The sequence below is a fragment of the Dreissena polymorpha genome, chromosome 4 (assembly GCF_020536995.1).
Source record: "Dreissena polymorpha isolate Duluth1 chromosome 4, UMN_Dpol_1.0, whole genome shotgun sequence".
Lineage (NCBI taxonomy): Eukaryota > Metazoa > Mollusca > Bivalvia > Myida > Dreissenidae > Dreissena > Dreissena polymorpha.
This window is the reverse complement of record NC_068358.1, coordinates 666,575-679,697: the sequence shown is the minus strand read 5'-3', so window position 1 is coordinate 679,697 and position 13,123 is coordinate 666,575. Positions and strand designations below refer to the sequence as shown.

General features: G+C 34.3%; 1 protein-coding gene across 9 annotated transcripts in view; it reads left to right on the top strand.

The window, feature by feature from the left end:
• The first annotated feature begins 41 nt into the window (after positions 1–41).
• Positions 42–13,123, top strand: part of LOC127876193 (katanin p60 ATPase-containing subunit A-like 2) — a 68,391-nt gene continuing 55,309 nt past the window's right edge. For all 9 annotated transcript variants that reach the window (XM_052421228.1, XM_052421227.1, XM_052421226.1 and 6 more), the window contains exon 1: positions 42–161. In XM_052421228.1, coding sequence (XP_052277188.1) covers positions 108–161 — 54 coding nt within the window. In that variant the 5' untranslated portion in view covers positions 42–107. The remainder of the gene's footprint in view (positions 162–13,123) is intronic.

Sequence of the window (13,123 nt, the reverse complement as noted above, 5' to 3'; positions counted from 1 at the left end):
ACTATTTAATTTTGGTATTGTTGTTTTCAAATTATTTCAGAGAGTTCCGTTGACAATATCCGCCATTTTGTTGTATATCATCGCGACAGAAAATGCCAACATAAAAAATGACGGAATTAAGTTATCAAGCGATTCGCACTGCTAATCAAGCGAGAGAAGCTGTAAGATTTTACTTTCATTCACTAAGAATATTCTTATATGTCAATAAACACAATCGTGTGCAGAATTCATTGTTATTCTACGTTGTCCGAAATGTTTTGTATCCGAAGTTAGAATTTTATTCATGCATGTTTCTACTTTACTTTTTTCACGGATGTTTTGGCATATGCTGTTTCAAATCACAATGCAATGTTATCGAAAAATCATGCTCTTTTCATTTTCAATAGACCAGCTTAACTTGTCTTATATTAACATACGGATTTTGTTGTTTTATGAAATTTTGGTGTGTCACCTAAAGTTGCAATAATTCAACTCTCATCTTTATAACCCAAAGGGTTGCTGAGAGTTGTAATGTGCCATCTTTTGTCCAAAGGTGCACAATTTGATCACCACTGAAAATGCTAAGGAAAAGTGATACTGCAAAAACGTATCAATGTCTACCTGTCTAAAGCACGAACTCATATAACAGGGCCCTTGTTTTGCACGTTTTACCACCAAATATCGGCGGCTTCCCCTTCAAAAAAAGTATACTTTTTTTTCCTATAGATTTTGTGTAAAAAAATCCCCCTAGAAAAAACAACGAAGAAAACAAACAGTGCAAAACCTGTAACGCTGAAGAGATATTGTTAGTGTTTTCTAGCCTCATCAATACGGCTGTAGACAGGAAATATTACGTTTCGCGCACCTGCATGATTTATACATCTACACCGTTTCTGGATAATAAAATGTCACACAATGCTAAGTCATATCGAAAAAAAGCTAACAAAAAAAACGATTTCTTCCTGCAAAAAATATATTTTCTTTTAAAACAAACTGCATTAGATAGTATTAATAAAACAAAACAGACAGCCACACACAGGCATCGGCGACCACGTCATCAAATGACAAGTCGATGGAAATTGAAGATCAACAAGAGTCTGTGCAAACTCATGAAACAGGCTTATTTTATTCACGCTACTCGATACAGTCATGTTCTTATCAAACAGTTAATATTTATAAAAAAAACATATTCACTGACTAGTTAAGAGATGAGAGAAGAAAATGTGTCTTTTCAATAATTATTTGAGCACTGATAATGGTAAATTGCAAAAATAAAGGACCATGTATGTGTGTAAAATAGGAGAGAAATACTGCTGGAACAACAGAAGTTTCACCTCTTTATTATATTGACATTCATTTTATATTACATCATTACAGTATAGTCTAATATGTCAGAGTGTCAAATATACTAAAAAAGCAATGAATATAGTGCAAACATGTAAATAAAAAATGAAGTAATGAGAGACTAAGTAAAAAAATCCCCCATAAAAGTTAATCTGCACGAAAATTTCCCCTCATGAGTGATGTGGGTGGCTTCCCCTGGGTGCAAGAGAGGGCCCTGTATAAACGTACTCCCAGAGCCTTTGATAATAAACTCTCAGATTTAATAGCTCACATAGTGACAGCTTCTGAAATTGTGGGTGCAAAACAGTGCAGGTATTCTGTGTCTCAAAAAAATATAACCTTGAAATAATGATTTCAACTGGTTGTCGTTGATGAACACTTGACAGAGTTTGGAAAGACTCCTTAAATGCAACATTTGTATGAAAGGTAATGTAACAACAGTATGGGTTAGTGCTGGATCATGCAATATCCAAAAGATAATGATAGTAAGCCACAATAAAAGTACTGAACATAAGGATTGAGTGAAGAAAATATTAACTTCCAAAGCAGAAGCTTCATTCTCTTGTTTTGTGAAGTGTCTGGTTATACCAGTGAACAAGTGGATGATGATGATTCTGTTTATTATGCTGAAAGAGATGAAGTGCCCTCAGGTAAGGTAATTGGTGTTCTTCAGCTTGAGAGATTTAATGGGACTCACCTTAAACAGTGTTTATTTTACCATTTTGGAAATGGGGCCAGGTCCCTTTGGATTGGGAAATTTCACGGCGTTTTGACTAAAATTGGGAAATAATTGTTGTTGTTGTTTTGCTAAAAAATCACTTTAAAATTAAGAATATAAGTGTTTTCAGTATTAAATTTAATATATTTACTTAATATGAACTTAAATGGATGGGAGATGAACAAAATATTGAAATCTAAAAAAAAAATATTTTTTTTTAAACCTTTCATTGGGACTTTTTAAATCCCTTTTGGGAAAAATGTATACTTTTTTTCCATTGGGAATGGGTCCAGTTCCGGACCCAATTTTGAATGAAAAAAAACACTGTTAAATATACAAATATAAGCTGAGATACAGTGCCAAGGCTGATCAAGACTGTAGTTCAACGAGATTTAGTAGCAGAACTTACAACCTAAGATGTTAACTCCATTATGCTTGATGAGAGTACTGACCTCACAAAACAAACAATTATCAATCGGTGTCAGACTTGTCAAGAATGGGAAATCTGTGAGGAAATTTTAGGAAATATACACATTAAAGATGTCAAGGCCTACAACATAAAGATTAGTTCTTGACCCTGGTAAGATTGTGTCTCTTGCTACAGACAGTGCCTCTGTAATGTCTGGCAGAAAGGCAAGTGTTTGTGTTTAGCAAAGATATACATATCAGTGCTCCAGCTAGGCCTAAATTGAAGGGTGCCCCGCCCTGCCCTCCCGAACCTCCGCCCTGCCCTTCCTAGGGCCCCCCTGCCCATAACATAAAAAAAATAATATATTTTTTTTTTTACATATGATGATAAATAATCTCTAATTACAATACATTGTAATTAATTTATTCCTCATTGTATACATTATATTTGAATTGTTTAATAATAATGGGAATAATATATTCTAACAATTATTAATAACATATAAAATTACATGCAAGCGGAAGAATTCCAGAAACGCCCGCGCGCTTGAAAGTGCCCTTTTGACAAAATACTGCGCGTCCAAAGTGCCCTTTTGACAGAAAAGCCCCCCTGCCCTTTTCAAATCCTAGCTGGAGCACTGCATTTGTACCATTCATGTTTCAAACTCATTGTATGACACACAAGTTGAATCTAGCAGTGACAGACTCTATTAAGAAAGGCTTTTGAAAAGTTAACATAGAAATTCTGTTGTTCAAATTGTACCACTTTGTGAGCAACTCTAGTATCAGAATGGAAGGCCTCAAAGAGCTGCACGCGGTGTTATTAGTTAAGGGAAGCGGTGTTAGGGAAACCAGAATTAATTATCAAAGAGCCTTATTATAGGAGATAGTTATGTTAAAAAATGCAGTTAAAGCAGGATATTAATCATGCAGCTCCCTTATAGCTACTTTCACAAGCCTTGCGCATGAATGTTAAATAGCGAATGGTCTCTTCAAGAGCTTTTTAACAGTGTTGCTTGTTACTCTTATGCTCGATATGCATGAGTGTGTGATTATTTCAATCCATTTGCTACAGGAATAAAATTTGCTTTAGTCAGATACACCCTTTTTTTCTTGATGGTGCACTAGGGTAAGTAAACCAATTAGAATTCAATGATGGTGATCATTTGAAAGCTAGGAAACTGTGCATTGAGTTCAACAAGGAAGATTTCAAGACAGTTGTATGTTGAGATGAAGAAAGACTTTGAAGATATTCAGAAAAAAATTACAATGAGTTTTCATGATTGAGAACAGGGTATGTAGCAAATTACAGAGAAACATCAGGCACAGAATTTGGAAAGAAGACAGTGAAATAGTTAAAGATTTGAGCTTATTGCTTAAAGCTTGGTAGTAACAGTGTTCACTGAGACAGAGTCTCTGGATGCTTAACCTTTGGAATAAGTCGGTCTCTTGTATGGAGAAGATAAAGATACCAACATTGCTGATGGAAATCTTTTGGAAGTATTGGATATACAAACTAAAGTGGTGCAAACATTGATATACAAAGATAAACTTTAAAAATAATGACCATGTACGAGGGGCATGTTACAGGGCTCATATCAAACTATTCACTGCAGAATCTGTGTAAGAGAGTCATCTTGATGCATGCAGACTTGACAGAATCTGTGTAAGAGAGTCATCTTGATGCATGCAGACTTGACAGAATCTGTGTAAGAGAGTCATCTTGATGCATGCAGACTTGACAGAATCTGTGTAAGAGAGTCATCTTGATGAATGCAGACTTGACAGAATCTGTGTAAGAGAGTCATCTTGATGCATGCAGACTTGACAGAATCTGTGTAAGAGAGTCATCTTGATGCATGCAGACTTGACAGAATCTGTGTAAGAGAGTCATCTTGATGCATGCAGACTTGACAGAATCTGTGTAAGAGAGTCATCTGATGCATGAAGACTTGACAGAATCTGTGTAAGAGAGTCATCTTGATGCATGCAGACTTGACAGAATCTGTGTAAGAGTCATCTTGATGCATGCAGACTTGACAGAATCTGTGTAAGAGAGTCATCTTGATGCATGCAGACTTGACAGAATCCGTGTAAGAGAGTCATCTTGATGCATGCAGACTTGACAGAATCCGTGTAAGAGAGTCATCTTGATGCATGCAGACTTGACAGAATCCGTGTAAGAGAGTCATCTTGATGCATGCAGACTTGACAGAATCTGTGTAAGAGAGTCATCTTAATGCATGCAGACTTGACAGAATTTGTTATGCAATGCAAGATAGCTCTGTGCTTTCAATTACCAGTGTGGAGTGTGAGGGAAGTTTTAGTACCCAAAACGTATAATGAACAAGAACAGGGGGTTTATTACATGAAAGCAAGAAAATCTTGACACACTTATAAATGTCCTGCACAAGCAAATCATAGGTCCAGACAAGTAATTGATTTGTGTCCTTTTCACATGTACAAGTACATTTTCATAGATTATCAAAGAACTGTTGTAGCTGAACTGATTTTCCAGAGTTTCATATTGTGTTGCCCATTTACCCATGCACTTTAATTTCATGAGTTTCTTTAATATTTCTTTTACATCTTGTCTTCCATGGTTATAATCATTCTTCTTCCACCATGAATGCCTCTAAGGCACCCAGTTTTTCTATCTGATCGGCCAATTTATAACCCAATATTTTGTGTCTTAGTTCCCAGTAAATTTTATTATTTTTTTATTCAGCTACTACATGTAGAACCAGTATATATTAGCTGTTTCATTTTTATGCCTGCCTATTTGTTATATACTGTTGAATCTTTAAATAAATAATTGATTGATGTAATAATTTTAGCCATACCAATGCTCATAATTGGAAGTATCTAGGATTTGTTTACATTTTAATATTTGGGTAACCAGATATATAATATTGTATAAGGCTCGAGATGTGCTATATGTAGGAGGGCATTGAATTATAAAATAAACTATATTCTGGTGACAATTGTTTCTAAAATGGGGGGGAAGTACTCCCTTTTCCTCTATGCACAGGAGGTTTTTTTGTGTGAAAAAATCAAGAAGAAAATGAGATCCTTACACAACTTGCAATTCTTAAGCGGATCAAATTTTACTTCAAGGGCTTGCCAAAAAGGACACAAAACACACACATGGCTTTGCCAAACTGAGTAACTGGCATTAGTATTTTTGCTTAGGTCAGTTATAACAGTAATACAGCTAATGAAGGAAAAGTGTGTGAAGGTTAAGTGACCACTGTTATTGTTTTTTTTTCCAGTGATTTATTAATATTCCAGTTGTATATGGAATACTACCGTAAACATTTTCTAAATAGTCCCAAAATGGTGAAACATTGCCAGTCAAATAGTTAAAATTCCAATTTAATATTGGCAAATTTGAATATTTAGAAAACCCAATACTTTTCCATTAAGTCAAAAGTATTTTTTCCTTGACATAAAGACAGTTTGCCACACACCACTTCAGAATACAGCGATTTTAATGGTCTATGTCTAAGGGTGAGATTGAAACTGTTGTATGTCATACAGGTATGTTTAGCTGTTACTACAGTTTCACACTCAACACTCAACATGTTCCTACATGTCAGACTTTGATCACAGATGGTTAGCGTGTGGCTATGATATTAATTAGTGAAAACATCATTTTGAATGATAACTAATCAAATTATAACAAAATATCAACGTTTCTGAAAACAAAATTCACTATCAAATATATATATTTGATTTATTTACATCTCATCAACACTATTATGTCACTATACATTATACAATTCACATAAATACAATCATAAAAGTGCTGCCAATCAATCATTTGATGTACAAAGGATGATAAAAGCATCAAATTAACTTTCATAATTACATGACAAGTATTATGCATGTACAGTTAGATCAAACCGTTGATTTGATCATATGACATAGAGGATGCATGAAATATGTTCTCATTTGGTCATTACAGTAATCACAGATACTGTATATGGCATAAAATCAAACCAACACATAATATCCAACTGGTTGAAATGTTAACTGAAGTGCCACACCTGGAAGACCTCACACAAGGTATGCACCTCAAAATCACCCCAAAACGGGATGCATCACTTTGAACAGCCATAACTTCATCAATTGTGCAGCGATTTTCACAAACTTGGTCTTATTCAAAGCAAAAATCAATTTCCTTTCTGGAAATGTACATATCTTGCAAGATATTTACAAATGCTTTGTCAAATTTTAAGAACAAACATGATACACAGCTCGGGTGACCTACTCGTTGTCGATCAGACCCGCTCTAAGACTGAAATCTTCACAGAGTAAAGGGCATTTTCCCTGCAAAGTTCACACACCTCAACACCATAAAAACATTCTTACCGTGCTTGCCGTTACATTATGCATCAAAACTAACTGTCCCTGCCGTTTGAAAACTTTCTTTACATACATTGCAACTAACCGACATTTTAAATACACAAATGATTTCATTGGTTCAATGCCAAGGTGTGTCTTTAATTACATCTGAAGATTTCATTCATAAATCGGGTCTGATCGCTGACAAGTAGGTCACGCAAGTTGTGTATCGTGTTATTTCTTAAAATTTGACCAAGCATTTGTAGAAATATAAAGAGATATGTACATTTTCAGAAAGAAAATTCTTTTCTGCGTTGAATATGACTAGGTTCATGAAAATCGCTGCACAATTGATAAAGTTATGGCTTTTCAAAGTGATGCACCCGGTTTTCTGGTGATTTTGAGTTTGATACCTTGTTATATATAATTATATTTGATAGTGAAAATTCATTTTTCAGAAAAGTTTTTTTTGTTATAATTTAATTATTTAGCATTCAAAATGATGTTTTCACTAATTAATATCATAGCCACACGCTAACAACCTGTGACTTTGATATTCAATTTTTAGCTGAGACTGCAGGGGATTTTCTGCCTATTTTGGGAAAAGGAGTCTGACCAAATTGGGAATTTTTTTTGATAAAATTGGCCATTTTGGGAATATTTGCTTCGATAAAACGGCTCATTTGGGAAAAAATTGTTAATTTATCATGCTTAAATAATTCATTGGTTTAACAAATAAATTTGTTTTTATTTGTTATTTTGTCTTCTTTATATAAACAGATGCAATATTGTGCATGTTCAACGTTTATTTAAGTACTGCAGTTTTGTTTTTCAGTTACAGTTACACTCTGAGATAAAAACTGAACAGTCAAAACTTTATAGCAGATATTTTTGACCAAAACAAACACTGGTTAGTCACACAAGTTATAAGGCACTTCATTCTTAAAAAAATAAATAAATGAATTATTTATTTATATTTGAAATTGGGAATTTTTTTATAATTTTGGTTTAGGATCAGTTCCGTTTGCTTTTGGAGTGGCTCCGTTTTCCGGAGGCGCAGACAGTGCTGAAAAACCCCTGGACTGTGTCAATCAGGCCACTTGTATAGAAACCATTGAATAAGGCAAAAAAATAATATCAGTATTAAATCATGGCTGGTTATTTGTATTTATTTACAGCCCTTTGGCTTTATGACTAGTGAAAACAATACCAAAACAACGCAGCTAAAGATAAGATAAAAAAAAAACTATTTTGTGTACTACTATATATTTTATTTCGCTTTTATTTTATAAAATATATCTTATGAAACAACATTTGGGCGTGATAAATTAAAGAAAATGTGAAATGCTAATTAAATTATTTTGTCAACCAAAATATATATGAATAATCATCAATGCTCATTAATATTGAATTTACCGTCCCATAACCAGCTTTACAATGTTTGCTACACTTATTATATCAATATAAAACATATAACCACAAGTTTATGTTGGTTGTTACAGTTTTCATCCTTAATATCATTATTGAGAATTACAAATATATGTTTTACTTTCAAAAATAATTTGAGGCGTTTTTTGAAACTACATGCTTTGTAAAAAAAATGCTACCAATAAAATGTGGAACTGTTTATTGTTTGAAATATGATTATCTGTGTTTAACTAAATGACCCATTCAGAAATTAAGAATTGCTTGTCTGACTGTAAAGAAAAACTTAACAAACATTTGTGAAGGATTTCTTACAGGTTTTAATGAATGACTGTAAACTGATATATCTGTCAATCCATTAATTATGTAAAGGATTTGCTTAAAGAAAATGCAAAATCTAATGGACATGTCCGTCAACTAGGATTTGGACTTTTAGCTGTATGCTTCCATATACATGTATCAGAAATATAAATATTTAAATTTGTTTTATTAAAATTTATATATTTATAATACTGTGTTTATCTTCTTTGTTATATTGCTGCTGAATCATGTGATAATAAGCCTTTAACCCTAACCACTTAGATATGTATTTTGACGCATTTGTAGTCCCTTAGAAAGTTATATTTAATTAAAGACCTTTCTTTCCTTATTTAAATTTGAAAGGCTTCATTGCCAACCACTAGATACTGATGAGCAGCAAACAGCATTAAACCTGAACAGACTGAGAGTAACTTGCAGGCTGCTCCGGTTTTATGCTGTTTGCACATAGCTATCAATTTGCTTCTAAGTGGGAAAGGGTTAAGGACATATTCAAGCAGCTTACATGTAGCTCAAAATATGCCTCTGCATCCGTTTACTTTTACAAGGACCCCTATTATCCAATAATGAGATCACAAAACTCTGTGTGACTTTAAAGGGGACGGGGTAGATTTTGGCCAGAATGTGCTAATGCCAAGGCTGGCCTTGGGCTTTTATATAGCTTGCCGCATATGATATAATACCCATTTTGGTACGGTACATGTATGGCATGGCTTGTTTGAAAGAAATGCTTTGCTAGAATGTAGCAAATGTAGCTTAGTTGTTAGGGTTCTGGACTGTCAATATCTTGGCTTCTTGAATCACAGCCCAGCTACACACTAGTACACTACAGTTTGTATAGTCTTTAGTCTGTTTTTAAACACTTTATTCAGTAATTCTTTGCCTACCTCTTCTTCCAAGTAGGGAATTTGTTATTGGTGTATAAAAACATGATTTTTAGTAATGGTTAAATTGGCTTAAACTTTCTTAGAAAAAAGTGAGTATGAATGAGGCTTATTTAGAGAGAGGTGGGGTGAAAATGCATAGGCAGGCATGATACCCAATTAAAACTGTTTGAAGGTGAACAACTCCGAGGATTTTTATGGAAAGCAGCTTCAACTCTGATAGAAATTGGTCTCAAACCTGAACTTTTGTCTTACAGTCGAGACTGCCAATTTTTTGCTGCTAATGTTTACTCAGACTCAGACTCTGAATGCCCATAATTGAGGAATCTGAGTTATGAGTGACATTTATTATTTTACATCCTCAATAATGGTTAAAACTTCCTACAAATCTATTCTTGTCTTTGTTATGAAACTTAAAAAGGCATTATGTTCTTTCCCAGTAATCATTACTTTCTTTTTAATGAAACAGAAAAATGATTGTTTTCAAACTCATAATGGGCTATTTTAAAAGTTTTAAAATTATTAACAAATATTTGAAAAGTTATTATTTATTCGAAGGCAGATAATTCTAGTTTACTCAACAGTTTTGTTATAGGTTGTTTCCCTTTAGTCAGTCAAAGCATTATTAATGCTTTGTTCCAAGTATTCTTTTTAGAATTGCTGTATATTATCTAGATTTTTTTTGTCACAGTTTTTTACTATTTATACAATAAAATAGTTTAACCTTCAAGATATTGAAATGATTATTTATTGTGAATAAAATGTATGTTTCAGAAATTAAATTTCACGTTACATGTAATTGTTTTAATTTCTGCAGTTGGTTTGTTTTTATTCTTTTTGAATTTCCTAATAATCAAACAATATAACAGTGTTAATTGTAGCAAGACACCATTATTTTATTCAAGTTCCCCTGAACATGAAGTGCCTTTGTTGTCAAGCTTCTGTGGTCATTTTTTGCTCCTCAGTTCTCTAAAGGCCATTCTGTCTTGATGAAATTTTGTCAGAATGTTTATCTTGAAAATGTCAAGTCGATTTCGAATCTGAGTCACATGCATCCTTAAACAAGGTCACTAGGCCAAATCTTGTTACCTCTGTAGAAGCCACATTTATGACACAATCATGATGAAACTTGCTCATTTTGTTTATCATGACAATATCTAAACATAGTTCAAATCTCGATCACATGCGATTAAAAACTGGTTCACCAGGGCAAATCTTTTTATTACTCTGTTCACCACATTTATGACTCCATGGTGATGAAACTTGGTCAGAATGTTAATCTTGACAATATCAAGTTCAAATCTGGGTCGGGTTCCTCAAACAACTATAGAAACAGGTCGAATCTAAGAAAAAACTTTGTATCCCCTCTAAAGGCCACATTTACCGGTATGAATGATTTTTAGCTCAACTGTTATATATGAAATATATATAGTGGAGCTATCCTACTCACCCCAGCATCAGCGTTCGATTCTGCTCCGTGCCGTGCCGTTAGCGTGCAAATGTTAAAGTTGTCGTACTACCCCAATTATTTTCATTGTCCCTTGACATATTGCTTTCATATTTTGCATACTTGTTTACCAACATGACCCAGCCTATAAACAAGAGCAGACAACTCTATCAAGCATTTTGTCATAATTATGGCCCCTTTTCCACTTAGAATATGCAGCAAATGTTTAAGTTTTCGTACTACCCCATTTATTTTCATTGTCACATATTGCTTTCATATTTTGCATACTTGTTTACCAACATCACCCCAACCTATAATCAAGAGCAGACAACTCTGTCAAGCATTTTGTCATAATAATTGCCCCTTTAATACTTAGAATATGCATATTATTGATACGTCTATGTTAAAGTTTGCGTACTACCCCAAATATTTCCTTTATCGTTCGACATATTGCTTTTATATTTTGCATACTTGTTTACCAACATGACCCCAACCTATAAACAAGAGCAGGCAACTGTATCAAGCATTTTTACATAATTATGGCCACTTTTACACTTAGGTAATTGAACATTTTGCTTAAATTGCCATAACTTCTTTATTTATGATCACATTTTGTTATTACTTTGACAAAACAACACTTATCTGAATACCACAATGGATTTCACCCAAACAATACCCCACACCACTACCCAGAATCCCTCCACCCCCCCCCCCCAACCTCCCCCCTTTTTTTTCTCAAACATCTTATAAATTACCCCACCCCTCATTATATCCCCTCTCACCCCACCCCCCTACCCCCCCTACTCCCCCCCCCATTTTTTTAAACATCATCTAATAAATTACCACACCCCACATTGTACCTCCCTCTCACCCCCCTACCCCCCCCCCCCCCCCATTCCAAAAAAAAAAATAATAATTTTTTTTCTCCTTTTTTATTTTTGAAAGAGCGTCTAATAAATGACCACACCGCACATTATACCACCTCTCAACCCCCCCCCCCCCCCAAAAAAAAATAATTTGTTTCCTTTTTTTATTTTTGAAAGATTGTCTAATAAATTATTGAATATGAACAATTTCCCCAATATGATGGCTTACGTTATAATGTCAAGCACTCGAATAGTGGAGCGCGCTGTCCTCTGACAGCTCTTGTTGATAAAATTTGTTCACCATGGTCCTTTTGACAATATCTAGGCCCTGCAATTCCAACGTGGGTAAAATGTGCCAAGTCAAATCATATAAAAACCTTGGTATCACTCTAGAAGCCACATTTATGATTGGTTTACCTTAAACTGAGATGAGCACTCTAGGGCCATGGCCAAAGCAGGTATACCAAGTTAAAAATAATCATTTTGCCTGAAAATATGAATTGCAATCTCACCTTAACTCTTATTTTCCTCTTTATTTAACTGGTTTGAAAGTGCTTTTTTGACCCTGAGTAGATGGCTTTGGTCCAGTTTTACAGTTTATAACATGCTTTGCAGGACTTAATGTTTTCTGGACACTTCTAGTGTTTATCAAGGTTGATACTAGTTAGCTGTTCTTAAAAAACATCCTGGACTGGTCTGTCATTGTATGGTTTGTCCTTGTTGACACATGATGTCACACTGTGTCCACAAAACATTGCAGGAATGCGTTTGTTTAGGTTTATAGTAGTGGAGGGTGTGTGTGTGTTTTCTTGGATTGTAACATCATTTCTTGGGAAATGCACAGATTGTGCCAGTTATTGATGACTGTTCTGTTGACTCCCTGATACTCTCATTGATTTGCAAATACATAGATTGGCATGTTTATTGCTCTCTGTCACTGACATACTTTATGTGCAAACATCTGGATTTGTTACTTGCCAGTTCACCAAGGCTCCTCCTAGAAGTATGGGTCATTGACCTACATGGATCTGTCAAAAGCGGACACTGTTTAAATGGGGCTCAGAGCTGCTCAATATTTAACTTACTATCTAAATTGATTTGACTCCAGCTCTAATATTAAACATCAAATCTCCCTTGCAGTCCAAAGAGATTGTTTTAGTGGAGATAGATTATGATTAAATTATGAAATTATGATAAATTATGAAATGGAGACAAATTGAAGACTTACAGAAGACAGCTGACTTTATATGTTGTTTGGCCCCAGTTGTCATTTAATGATGTTGAACCTTAATAAATGCTAAGTCTCAAAATAAAACACTGTTGACCTTTTCAGTTGCATAATCATTCTAAAATCCACAGATCAGATTATTCAACAAATTCTATTCTT